The sequence below is a fragment of the Mustela putorius genome, unplaced genomic scaffold (assembly GCF_011764305.1).
Source record: "Mustela putorius furo isolate JIRA1106 unplaced genomic scaffold, ASM1176430v1.1 tig00003867_pilon_pilon_pilon, whole genome shotgun sequence".
In the NCBI taxonomy this organism is placed as follows: domain Eukaryota; kingdom Metazoa; phylum Chordata; class Mammalia; order Carnivora; family Mustelidae; genus Mustela; species Mustela putorius.
The window spans coordinates 16,864,973-16,877,824 of NW_025422019.1; the positions used below are offsets into that span (position 1 = coordinate 16,864,973).

General features: G+C 34.7%; 1 protein-coding gene across 3 annotated transcripts in view; it reads left to right on the forward strand.

The window, feature by feature from the left end:
• Positions 1-12,852, forward strand: part of RAB3GAP1 (RAB3 GTPase activating protein catalytic subunit 1) — a 114,422-nt gene that overhangs the window by 85,309 nt on the left and 16,261 nt on the right. For all 3 annotated transcript variants that reach the window (XM_004774263.3, XM_004774264.3, XM_045066561.1), the window contains 2 exons: positions 5,076-5,213; positions 9,063-9,290. In XM_004774263.3, coding sequence (XP_004774320.2) covers positions 5,076-5,213; positions 9,063-9,290 — 366 coding nt within the window. The remainder of the gene's footprint in view (positions 1-5,075; positions 5,214-9,062; positions 9,291-12,852) is intronic.

The following is a 12,852-nucleotide window of genomic DNA, read 5'->3' on the forward strand; positions in this document are numbered from 1 at the left end:
TTTTGATTTTCCAACCTTTATACTTCTTAATTCTTTTTCATACTTTATTGTACTGGACCACCAGTACTGTGTTGATTAATGTATGGATACCTGCTCTTGCTCTCAATTTCAGGAGGAAAACATATAATAATCGTTGAGTGTATCTGATGTTGTTATCATTTATCATATTAAGGAAGTTCTTTTCTATTCCTAGTTTTTGAGGGTTTTTATCATGAACAGGTGTTATATTTTATCCAGAGCTTTTCTGCATATTGAGTTTATCATTAAGCTAATCGTGAATTTTAAGTGAAACAGCACATAATAAGTGAACATTGTTTAGTACACAGTAAGCACTCAGTTTTTAGCTTTTATTCTTCTGAGCACTTTTTCTTATAAGACATAAGTGGTTAGTATTGCTTCTCAGGATGCAAGGATTTACTTAAAAGTTGTAAGCAGTTTGTATATATATATTTTAAGATTTTATTTATTTATTTGACAGAGATCACAAGTAACCAGAGAGGCAGGCAGAGAGAGACAGAGAGAGAGGAGGAAGCAGGCTCCCCGCTGAGCAGAGAACCCAATGTGGGGCTTGATCCCAGGACCCTGGGATCATGACCCGAGCCAAAGGCAGAGGTTTTAACCCACTGAGCCACCCAGGTACCCCAGCAGTTTATATATTTTAAAATAGGTTGATTAATTTCAATAATTATGCAGTTGGATATTGGGATGTTTGCTTGATAATAACTCTCTTATCCATGCTTACACAGTTTTATGCCAGGTGGCTATCATTTACAAGATTAGTTTTTTTTGTTTGACAGGCTGTATGCTTTTTGTTCATTATATCCTTTTAAAAGTAAATTATATTTCATAGGTATTTCATTATTAAATTTTAGTATCAGGAAAGAATACTCTAATACTATAGAACAAGTGTATAGTTAATCTAATTTTGTATGGGAGCATGCACTTGGCATTGAGGACTTGTGGTATAGACATTGGTTTTGGAATCTACCAGAACTAGATTTATATTCTGGCACACCACTTAATAAACAGTATTGCTAGTACAAGCTGTGTTTTCTTTCTGAGACTTGTTTTGATCTCTAATAAAAATAATAGGTTGGTTTGCATTTTTTAGAATTTTGTGTAAATTTTATTCATTTTTATTTTGTGTGTATAGGAATTCTATCAGCATAATTATTTTGAGATTCAGACATATTGTTGTTATATCAATGGTTCATTCATTTGTATTGCTTAGTAGTGTTCCATTGCATGGATACACCATAGTTTGTTAATCCATTCATTTTTCATAAGGAAACTTTGAGGAGTAATGGATATATTCATTATTTAGATTTTGGTGATTGACCTTTTAAATTACTCTATGTCAATTATACTTCACAAAAGTGGTTAAAAAAGTTAAGTGGTTCTGTGATCAGTGATTGACAGAAGAAAAGTCTTTCTCCTCTGTCATATCTTCAGTTCAAAACCCTGTTTATTTGTTTAATAATCAAATATTAAATATTTTAAAAGCCAGTAGTAGTTTGTATTACTCTGGGCTGTTAAGGATTAAACCACATATGTTTAAAAGCATTTGGCATGTAAGTATCCAGCAAAGGTTAATTTATTTTATCTTTTCTCTTTCCAAGTTTTAATAACAGTATTCCTTATATTTAATGATCTAATTACATCTATGTTGTCTTGGTTTGATTGGGTTAATGAAGATTCCAGGAAAGTTTTTCTGGAAGCTCAGGCATTATTTCTTTTCAAAAGGCTGTACCCTCCTCATTCATTTTAGATGATTCATTTTCTATATTCAAATTTATTATATAAATCTGGAATAATTTAAACTTTTTTTCTCAACATACATCCTATGTGTTTAAAAATTCATTTTTATATTTTACGTTTAGGCCTGATTTGTTTAGGCAAATCAGGGCAGATTTTTAGTCTATTTTACTTTCTTACTTTAAAGTTAATCTCACTTAAATTATAATCATTGTATGTGTATTTTACATAAATGGTTGGAGTTCAAAATGATCTCAGTTAAAACAGTTAAAATTTCACAAAGTTATCTTAAAATGTGCCATTAATCAGTTGCCCACTTCACACACACACAAATAAAACTTTATATAGATCCTTGCTTCGTAGGAATTAAAGCACACTTTCATAGTTCTTTCTTATAGACATAGTTCAACCTAAAATTTATGGCTAGGAAAAGCTCAAAGACTTTACCTAATATTCTAGAGGCAGAGCTAGAAGAGAAACCTGTGGAGAATCTCTTAGAGCAAGAGTCCTTAACTAGTGGATTGAACCAAATTAGTAGTTCTCAAAGTCAGCATCAGATGGATGTCTGAGATTGTGTGTTCAGTTTGACACTTGAGTTTTGCCACTTGATTTTGGCTAGTTCACTTATCTCTGTACCTGAGTTTCATCAGTTGTGGAATGCTCTGACCTCCTCTCCATGATTATATGAGATCATGTATATTGAGAAAGCTTTGGGCATATTTAGAAGTGGTAGATATGAAAGTTTATGGATGGTCCTCGGGCTATTTGCTGATTATATTCCTTGTAATCTGTTCTTTACTTACAGTTGGCTCGAGATTTCCAGGTGGGAGGGGTATCAGTATCTTTTCAATGTCTTGTTCCTTTCTTGCAATCCTGAGATTTCAGGGCTATGGGACAATGAAAAGTAGCTCCTTCCTAATGAAGAGACTGAAGGCCTCTGCTCTTGTTCATATAATTTTTTAATTTGTGGTATTTGATATCAGTGGGAGGTTATAATTAAAACCTAACTATTTTGTTTCCAATTGCTAGCTAACATTTATTGAATATGTGGCAGGATTTTTTCTTCACAAGAAAGAGTCACAGAGAGCTTGAGTGATTGTCCGGGGTCCTAGAGCTGGGATTCAAACATAGGCACGTTGTTTCTAGAGCCCAAGCTCTTAACCACTGTGTCATATTGCCTTACCTATGATTATTCAACCCTGAGTATCAGTGTGAGACTTTAAATGTGATGCATGTTCATTTTACATAAAACAAAAATTCGTAATTCTATAATCCACAGATGATCACTGGTAGAGCAGTTTCTTTCAATTTTTCCATTATCAAACAATTTTCCTATTATTGTACATTGAGATTCTTTCCATTTATCACACTATTATAAGTAATCCTGTGGTGCTGTTTCTAGAAGTGAATTATTGGGTCAGAGAGCATGATCATTAATGCTGTGTATTGATTCCCTGATTGTCATCTAGAAAAGTTTATACATTATGTTCTCTTCAGCAGTGTGTGAAAGTGTCCCATTTAGGTTTGTTTCAAAAATGAGGATAGTAGAATAAAAGTTATTTTCTTTTGTTTTTTGTTTTGTGTTTTGAATGCCATAGCTTTACCATGCTCTTAATTTATTTTTGACAGATATTTGTGAAAATTATTTATATTTGTGGCAGTGGTTCTCAACTGGGGAGTGATTTTTGCCCCCCAGGGATATTTGGTAATATCAGGAAACACTTGTGATTGTTGTGAGGTGGAGTAGTGATAATAGCCCTCTAAAAGGTAGAGGCAGTAGACACTGCTAAACATCCTACAATGCATAGGACAGGCTCACCACAAAGAATTATTCTAAAATGTCACTAGTGCTGGGGCTCTAAAACCCTGCTTTATAGTAAGCTCTTGAAATCTAGAAGGAATGTATTTATTGGGAAGATGCTCTGAAAAGTTGTTTCTATTGGGCTTTATGTTACTATCTAGGAATAGAAAAGTTGATTTTTTTTTTTTTTTGGCGTTAACAGTAAAGCAGGCAAGTTTTGTTTGGTTAGTCTTTGGATTGTTGAGTGCTTCATATTTCAGATATAAAATCTAATGGAATCAGTTCTTAGAGAACTTTCCTAAGAGCCTTTGAACAGCTTGGAATGTTCAGAATGATTCTATAGTTGTGTCTTCCTTTAGGTTTGCCTTAGCTTCTTTTTTATTTGGGGTTACCATTAAAATCTATAATGTCTCTGATTCTCAAAATAAAAGTCCAAAAACTCATAGTATGTTCTTATAATAGTTTGTATTTCTTTGGTGTTAGTTGTGATCTCTCCTCTTTCATTCATGATTTTACTTATTTGGGTCCTTTCTCTTTTCTTTTTGATAAGTTGGGCCAGGGGTTTATCAATTTTATTAATTCCTTCAAAGAACCAGCTCCTACTTTCGTTGATTTGTTCTATTGTTTTTTTGGTTTCTATTTCATTGATTTCTGCTCTGATCTTTATGATTTTTCTTCTCCTGCTGGGCTTAGGGTTTCTTTCTTGTTCTTTCTCCAGCATGGGGGCTTAAGTGGGTACGAAAAGACTAAATGAAAGAAAATGGGATTGGGAGGGAGACAAACCATAAGTGACTCTTAATCTCACAAAACAAACTGAGGGTTGCTGGGGGGAGGGCGTTTGGGTGAAGGGGGTGGGATTATGGACATTGGGGAGGGTGTGTGCTTTGGTGAGTGCTGTGAGGTATGTAAACCTGGTGATTCACAGACCTATACCCCTGGGGATAAAAATATATGTTTATAAAAAATTAAAAATTATAAAAAAAAAAAGTCCAAAAACTTCTTGTGGGAATTAGTAATTAGAATATTTTTGGAACCTATACTCAAAGCAGCTTTTCCAACATAAAACTTAGTTATTTGGGGTCTTTTAGTTGGGATTCAGTTAATTTGCCTTTATTTTAATTTTTGTATTCAAATTTTTTTCTCTTATGAGTTAAAATAAAAGCCTGGTTGAACTGCGATGGCATATATAAGCATATCATTAAGACTTCACTTCTTACAATTAAGAGGCAGGAAAATGTTCAGTGCACCCGGATTCCTCTCTCTTTTATTAATCCTGTCAAGGAAGACATGATAATCTTATTTGTTGTGGGGGGGTCCTGAAAGTCATATCTATTATTAATTTGTTAATTTTTTATGTGGGTTCCAAAAAACTTGGAATTTCTCTAAATCTTTTTAAATACAGATCTTGTGACTGCTAGAGCTGATATAATTGTTGTCTTTATTCTATTTTTATAGTTCTGCTTTTTCTAAAAAAAAAAAAAAAAGCTATTCATGAGGTTTGTCCTTTTGTGCTTCACAGGAACCAGCACCTATGACAGAAGATCTGCTAGAAGAGCAGTCGGAGGTTCTGGCTAAATTAGGTACATCAGCAGAAGGGGCTCACCTCCGAGCACGCATGCAGAGTGCCTGTCTGCTTTCAGATATGGAGTCTTTTAAGGTGGGTCACACTGTCAGAGCTTGGGAGTCTATTTTGAGCTATTTTGGGATAAAGCTGTGAAAGTCACTCTCTAAAGTGGTGTGAAGGCCTGAATGTCCTTTTTATTAAACGTTTTGATTTCTTAGTAGTTACAACAACCTACATTTATCTCCTAAAGGTCGTAGCCAGACTTGCTTCTTAAATTTAAAAAAGTAAAGAACAGTCTTTGAATCGTAGTCAAAACTTGAGAATTGAATCATTTCTTTATGTGCATTGGAATGTTTTTCTTCGTTGTGTGTGTTTAGCCAATTTAATGCTAAACCTTTAGGATTTAATGTAGGCTGCTTCATTCAACAGACCTTTTGCTTGCCTACTTTGTGACTTGTGTGATTAGATAAGTAGGAAATACAATGCTTATCCTCAGTTACAGTCTGTTGAAGCTATGGAGGGAGATATTTGTAAATAATAACGTGATATTCACTTATGAAGGCAATGTCAGAAAGGTGACTGACTTTATTTAGTGGGTCATGGAGGGTTTCTCAGAAGAGTCACCTTTTAGGATGAGTGGGCATTTTTACCTGGAGAAGATAATTTTAAGCTTAGATATAGGCCTGTATTAGAACATAGAGGATTCAGAGAATGGTGACATTTAGCTTATTAGCTTAAAACCCCAGGGAGGAAAAAAGGTCTTTTGTTTTCGAATTACTTATTCTTGAAAGCCCAGGTAAAACCATGTATATTAAAAACAACAACAACAAAACAACCAGGTGGGTAGTCTAGTGGGCCATAGGCTTTCCTTGTGCCTCCTGCTGATAACTCTGAACCGTCTCTCATACCCAGATTTTCCTCCTTGACCTGCTACTATCTCTGATGGCCTCGCCTCCATCTCCCCATTCTGTAGCTTCCAATCAGTCCTGCTTTCATACTGTATGCCAGCCTGAGTTTGATTTTTTTTTCCAATATAAATACCCTACGAAAACCGATGTCACTTTTATCTTTCCTGTTAGCAGAGTTTAGTGAGAGTAAAAGGGAATGCTTTTATTCTCTGCTTATTTTCCCCATCTTTACTAAAAGAAAAAAAAATCTTCAGGAAGCCTCTTGAGAGGTACATGTTTTTCTTAGAGATACAAAAGATGCAGAAAAATCTGAGCATTTTGTTCTCCCATGAGGCAAGAAGAGAGACTTAATTGTTTTAAAACAAATAGTTGGTATAATGGATAAAGAGGTGACCGCTGACTCTCAGGACATCTGATAAATCACAAAGGTAGAAAAGGGTGTATGTACATGGTAGGACCTCGTTAGCAGCTGTTTTCATACCTGACTTGTAGCTACCTTCATATTTATATGCCCCTGTCCTGCTAGAGCATCCTTGCAGAGGTACTTACAAGATGAAATTCCAAAGTGGAACTGTAAAAGTTTTCCTTATAGAAACATATTGGCTCCTCATGGGAACATTCTGTATAATGACAACACTGTACCTCACAAAATTGGGTTCATTAGACTGTTTTAGACTAACTTGAGTACCTACAAATTTCTTAAAACATGGTTTTTGTTGTTGTTGTTTAGTTTTTTATTATTATTTATTTCCAGCATAACAGTATTCATTATTTTTTCACCACACCCAGTGCTCCATGCAATCCATGCCCTCTATAATACCCACCACCTGGTACCCCAACCTCCCACCCCCCCGCCACTTCAAACCCCTCAGATTGTTTTTCAGAGTCCATAGTCTCCCATGATTCACCTCCCCTTCCAATTTCCCCCAACTCCCTTCTCCTCTCTAACTCCTCCATGCTATTTGTTATGCTCCACAAATAAGTGAAACCATATGATAATTGACTCTCCCTGCTTGACTTATTTCACTCAGCATAATCTCTTCCAGTCCTGTCCATTTTGCTACAAAAGTTGGGTATTCATCCTTTCTGATGGAGGCATCATACTCTATAGTGTATATGGACCACATTTTCCTTATCCATTCGTCCGTTGAAGGGCATCTTGGTTCTTTCCACATTAAAACATGGTTTTAATTTCAAATAGCCAATGTACACATTTGCCTCTGTGTGGGAATCAGTTAATATATTTAAGGTTATAAATTCATTCTAAAATAGATATGGTTGCCTTTCCTTTTTTATATAGGGATGACTCGGTATTAGGGGCCCTTAGGAGAGTCTGCAGAGCTTTGGATGAATGCTGATATTACCAGAGGTTCCTACACCTTGTGGTAGGACAGGGCCTATTCTCAAACATGTCCTTGGAGTACATACCTTAACAGTAGAAGAAAAGCCATAGCTGAAATGAGCCTTGACCCTCTCCTGGTAACTGTACGTTCAATCTGGTACAGTAAGGTCCAGACAGATGGAAGAATTTTTGGGTGAAAAGTTGTTGTTTTTTTTTAAACTTTGTAGTGCATTAATTCAATTATTATTTTCTTTAAGTTCTTAAGTTTTTGTGTGAGTATGATGTTGCCTGGTTAATAACCAGATCTTTGTACATGAATCCTGAGTCATGCAGCAATCTTGATCCATTGCAGTTCACAGCATTTTTTTGTTGTTGTTGTTGCCATGATGCCATAGCCCTTAGAAATTTATGTTGTTGATTCTCAGTTAAGGACCTTCCTCTGAGTCCTTATCCCTCGGGGGTGGATTTCCTAAATTGATGGGGATGGTGAAGCTGAGAGATTGTGAACTCAATGAGGAGAAATGGGCAGTTTTGCTCTTCACATTTAAGACTTCCTTTAAAAAGGAAGAAAATGATCTGCTTATTAGCATATCCTTGTTAATGTTTATATCACTTAATTATTTCAGGAAAATAAAATAGTACTCTTGGCAGTAAGTATATGTCATGGTAGAGAATTTAACCAAAAAGCTATGTGTTTAATATATGCACACATATCTTTTGAGTGTGTGTGTGTGTGTATCTCTGTGTATACACTTGTAAAAAAGACTTCCATGCGTTACCACTAACACTGTGAAGCTGCTTCTTTTTCTTAGTCTTAATTGTAGAGTTCCTTAAAGAATTTTGGTATGCATTATCATTAATTCTATAGACTTATCTACTAAATAAAAGTTTAATTAGTTGGTTTCAGAAACCTGAAAAGCAATAGTTTGAATTCCAGTTCCTTAACAGGACAAAAAAATTTATGTGATAGTAATTTGTTATATAAAGCACAAGAATTGATGACTGAATAGAACATTTCTGAGGTTAGCTGATACTTATTACAGTACCAGTATTGATTTGCTGAGGGGAAAAAAACAGTAGAGCTTTTCTATTATTGTGTTATTATTCTGATCATATTGTATATTATTTAATTACTTGAGTTTATTTGATATTTTCCAAGTATTGAGTAATTATATTATAATTTTAAACTAACTTATGTAACTTACAATTCATTTAAGAGAATGATTTTCACTTCACATCAACTTTTTATTTCTAAATTCATTACATGTTTTCTTTTTCTGTAAAATGGAAATAACAAAAGAAAATGCTTTTGACACTTGAACATCTGACCTGTTTTAAAGGTTACACCCAGACTCATGTCACATACTAGGTTTTGTTAAGGTAAGCTTTTTGTGAAAGTATGATTTTTATAAATAGGTTTTTTTTTTTTTTTTTTTTAAAGATTTTATTTATTTATCTGACAGAGAGAAATCACAAGTAGATGGAGAGGCAGGCAGAGAGAGAGAGAGGGAAGCAGGCTCCCTGCCGAGCAGAGAGCCCGATGCGGGACTCGATCCCAGGACCCTGAGATCATGACCTGAGCCGAAGGCAGAGGCTTAACCCACTGAGCCACCCAGGCGCCCTATAAATAGGTTTATCACTACCTGTTGGTTTTTATTTGATTCTGCTGAATTTTTTTTTGCCTTATTTTAGGCAGCTAATCCAGGTTGTTTTCTGGAAGATTTTGTGAGGTGGTACTCACCCCGTGATTATATTGAAGAGGAGGTTATTGACGAAAAAGGCAACATGGTTCTGAAAGGAGAACTGAGTGCCCGAATGAAGATTCCAAGCAATATGTGGGTAGAAGCCTGGGAAACCGCTAAGCCAATTCCTGCTAGAAGGCAGAGGAGACTTTTTGATGACACACGGGAAGCTGAAAAGGTAACTGAGGTTTCAGTATCCAATACTAGAAAGCTAACAATTGTTCTAGCATTTTTAAAAACTCACTATAGTAGACATGAAAGCTTTGGACTTGAGAAGCAAAGCTTTGAAATTTAATGAGTCTTTTATATATCTGCTATTCACATTTAAGATTTAAGAACTAGTTGCAACTAGGCCGGGGAATAAGACATGTATATTTTATATATAATGCTTACCATTGGACTGTCTAATAGTATATGTTAGAAGCTTTAAAGCTGGTCACATCCTTTTACCTAGCAGTTTGACTACCAAAATATTTAAGGAAATAATAAGAAATACAGAAATATTAATGTAGAAGAATGATGTTCAACAAAGTTTTCTAGTGAAAAGGTAGATAGAACAGAAGTTTCAGAAATAAGGCTTGGTTCAGTAAGTATGGTATAATCATTTGGTGGACTGCTTTGTAATTATTTTAAAAAATTGGAGTTTTGGAGAATCGTGAGAGCCTCCTGATAACAAATTGTCCTACACACTTCCCCACTTAGCTGCCCCAAAACCCCTTGAAATTAGAAAAAAAAATAATAAATCTTTGCCTTCAGCATTACTAATAGAGAATAGAGACTATAGTGACCTTTGAATTAACTTTAAATAGAGAAGCCACATTTCAATGGAGTTCCTAGTGCTGTAAGCCTGTATATAGAGAGTGGGGGCAGGGAATCTTAAAAAGAAGAGCCAAGGAATGTAGGAGACTTGGATGGATCACAGAGTCACCCTAGAGGAAGAGAACCTAACATTAATACTCAGTGCAGAATACGCAATGCAAGTATGGTTTGATAGTTCACAGCACTGGCCATAGAGAAGGGGCTTGAAGTGGGCAGGAATAGAAGTGGACACTCAGAGAGACACTGCCTTGGCTAGAACCAGATATATAGAGTAGGAATGATATCCCTTTGAGATAAAGCAGTGATGGCAAAAAAGAAAGAATGGGAGATTTAGGGATTCTGCAGAAATGCAAGAGAAATAGGACCTACCAACCTCTATCACCCTTACTCCATTCGTTAAAGAAATGGTACAGAAGAGGCCACTTTTAAAGTGTGACATGACTAGGATTGGTAAAGAGCAGATCATATCCATACAAAACTATTAAAAAAAAAGGCAGAAAATGCAGGTATGATTGTTTGAATTAATAAAAACATTTCCCAGAAAATTGACCATGAAGCAGAAAAAAATTGTAATAGTCAGATGTTCTCAAACCAGCATGGCGGGTATGAAAAAAATCATGTTTAATCAGAAGTAGTAAAGCCAACAGCAGAAATGGACCAAAAAACCCCACAGAGAAATGAAACCAGAGCTGGTTTAACTCAGGATAGTAGTAGAAGTATAAGACATTCATATCAAAAATAAAGACTAAATTACAGAGGGCCCAAAGGAGAATAGGTTTACTTTTAAATTTAATAAAAGGTACCAAGAAAAAGCAGCAAAAATAGCCAAGAGAAAGAAAATGGATAATGAGTAAAAGGAATTGAAGAGAAACCAGTAGAAATGAAAGATAGGAAAAGTAGGAATAATATTCATATTCTCAGAGGAAGAACCAAAATATTGGAACAGAACTAATAGTTGAAACTGCAGTCCAAGAAAACTTTCAGGAAATAAAAGAAAACCCAGTTTTCTTTTACGTATTGAAAGGGCTTTTTCACTAGATGCAGGGGAAAATACCATAAATAATGAACTCCAAAATACATCACTTTGAAACTACTGGAACTTAAATATTTAAAGAAAAAAAGATTCTTAGGACTTCTAGTCAAAAAGATAAAAATAACTTGAAAGAGAATTAGGCAGGTGTCATATTTCTCAAGATAACATAAACAGCATTTTCAAAAAATGTAAGCAAAAAGTACAAACCAAAGATTTATATCCTACCAAGATGCCCAAATAATCAAGGCTCTAAGAAAATTTTCTCTGAGGTTTTGCACATACAAATTTTTGTACACATGCACCCTTTCTGAGGAGTCCACCAGAATTGCCCTAATAGAACTTTCTATAGTGTTAGAAACATTCTGCAGCTGTGATGTTCAAAATTACAGGCACTGGCCACATAAGACTCTATAGCATAACATAGGAACTGAATTTTTAAATAGCTGCATGGGACTAGTTTCTGCCTTGTTCATATTGAACAACATAGTATAGAAGGATAGACTTGATCCAACCAAGAGATGACTGTAGAAACTTTGGCAAAGGGCCAGTGGTGAGCATTTTATTTCTTTAGTTTTAGAGCTAAGAATAAAACTAGGTGAGGTTGTGGGTAGAAGATGGTAATCAGATGTGATAGCATTTAAAATTGTCAGACCAGATTATAAAACACTTACAGCAAGGGAATTAAGGATAGTATAAAAAGTATTACTGCAAAGATCTCTACTAGAATAAAAATATAAACCACCTTTTTTTTTTTAAACGCAAAGAACACACCAAATAGAAAAACACACATAGTAACAATCAAACACAGTATAGTGAGTCATATAAAACCTAACTCTGTTACAAGGGTTTCAGTGATTCAGAAAGGCTACAGAGTCATAATGGATAAAATAAAAAAGACAAGAAATAACAAGTGTTGACAAGGATGTGGAGAAAAAGAACCCTCATACATGGTTGGTGGGAAGGCAAATTGGTATATCCACTGTTCTTCAATTAATATATGATCCAATAACTCCACTACTGGGTATTTACCCAAAGAAAATGAAATCAGTAATTTGAAAAGATACATGCACCCCTGTGTTTATTGCAACATTATTTACAACAGCCAAAGTGTCTATTGAGAGAATGAATGAATAAAGAAGATTTGATATATATCTACAGTAAAATATTTCTCAGCCATGAAGAATGAAACCTTGCCATTTGCAGCAACATGAATGGATCTAGAGAATGTAATGCTGAGTGAAATAAGTTAAAGAAAGACAAATACCATGTAATTTCACACATAAGTGGAATTTAAGAAATGAAATAAAGCAAAAGGAGGGGAAAAAAACGGACTTTAATACAGAGAACAAACTAATGGCTACCAGAAGGAAGATGGATGTGAGTGAAATAGTTAAAGGGGATTAAGAGTACTTACCTTGATGATCACTGAGAAGTAGATAGAATTGTTGAATCACTATATCATACACCTGAAACTAATATAACATTGTATATTATGCTTCAAAAATTAATGAAATAAAACCCAAAATACATAGAGTAGAGATATGATCCTAGTAAGGGTATAACCAAATTACTCCCTTAGTTTTCTGCCAGTGCTTAATTATATGATTAAATTTTATTTTATCACACACACAAAAAGATTACAAAGTAAACAGTAGACAAAGATTTACCAGTTACATGAAGACAATAAAGAAAGCAGAATTTATGATCCTGATGTGAAATAAAGTAGAAATAAAGCAAAAAAGCATTAAATGATGACACAGAGATTCTTTATAATCTAGAAGAGGTATTTTACAATGAGGATGTAACATTTGTTAATGTTTATACACTAGATATCACTGTAGCCATCTATAAAAATAGGAAACCCCAGGAGGTAAGGGGAGAAACAGAT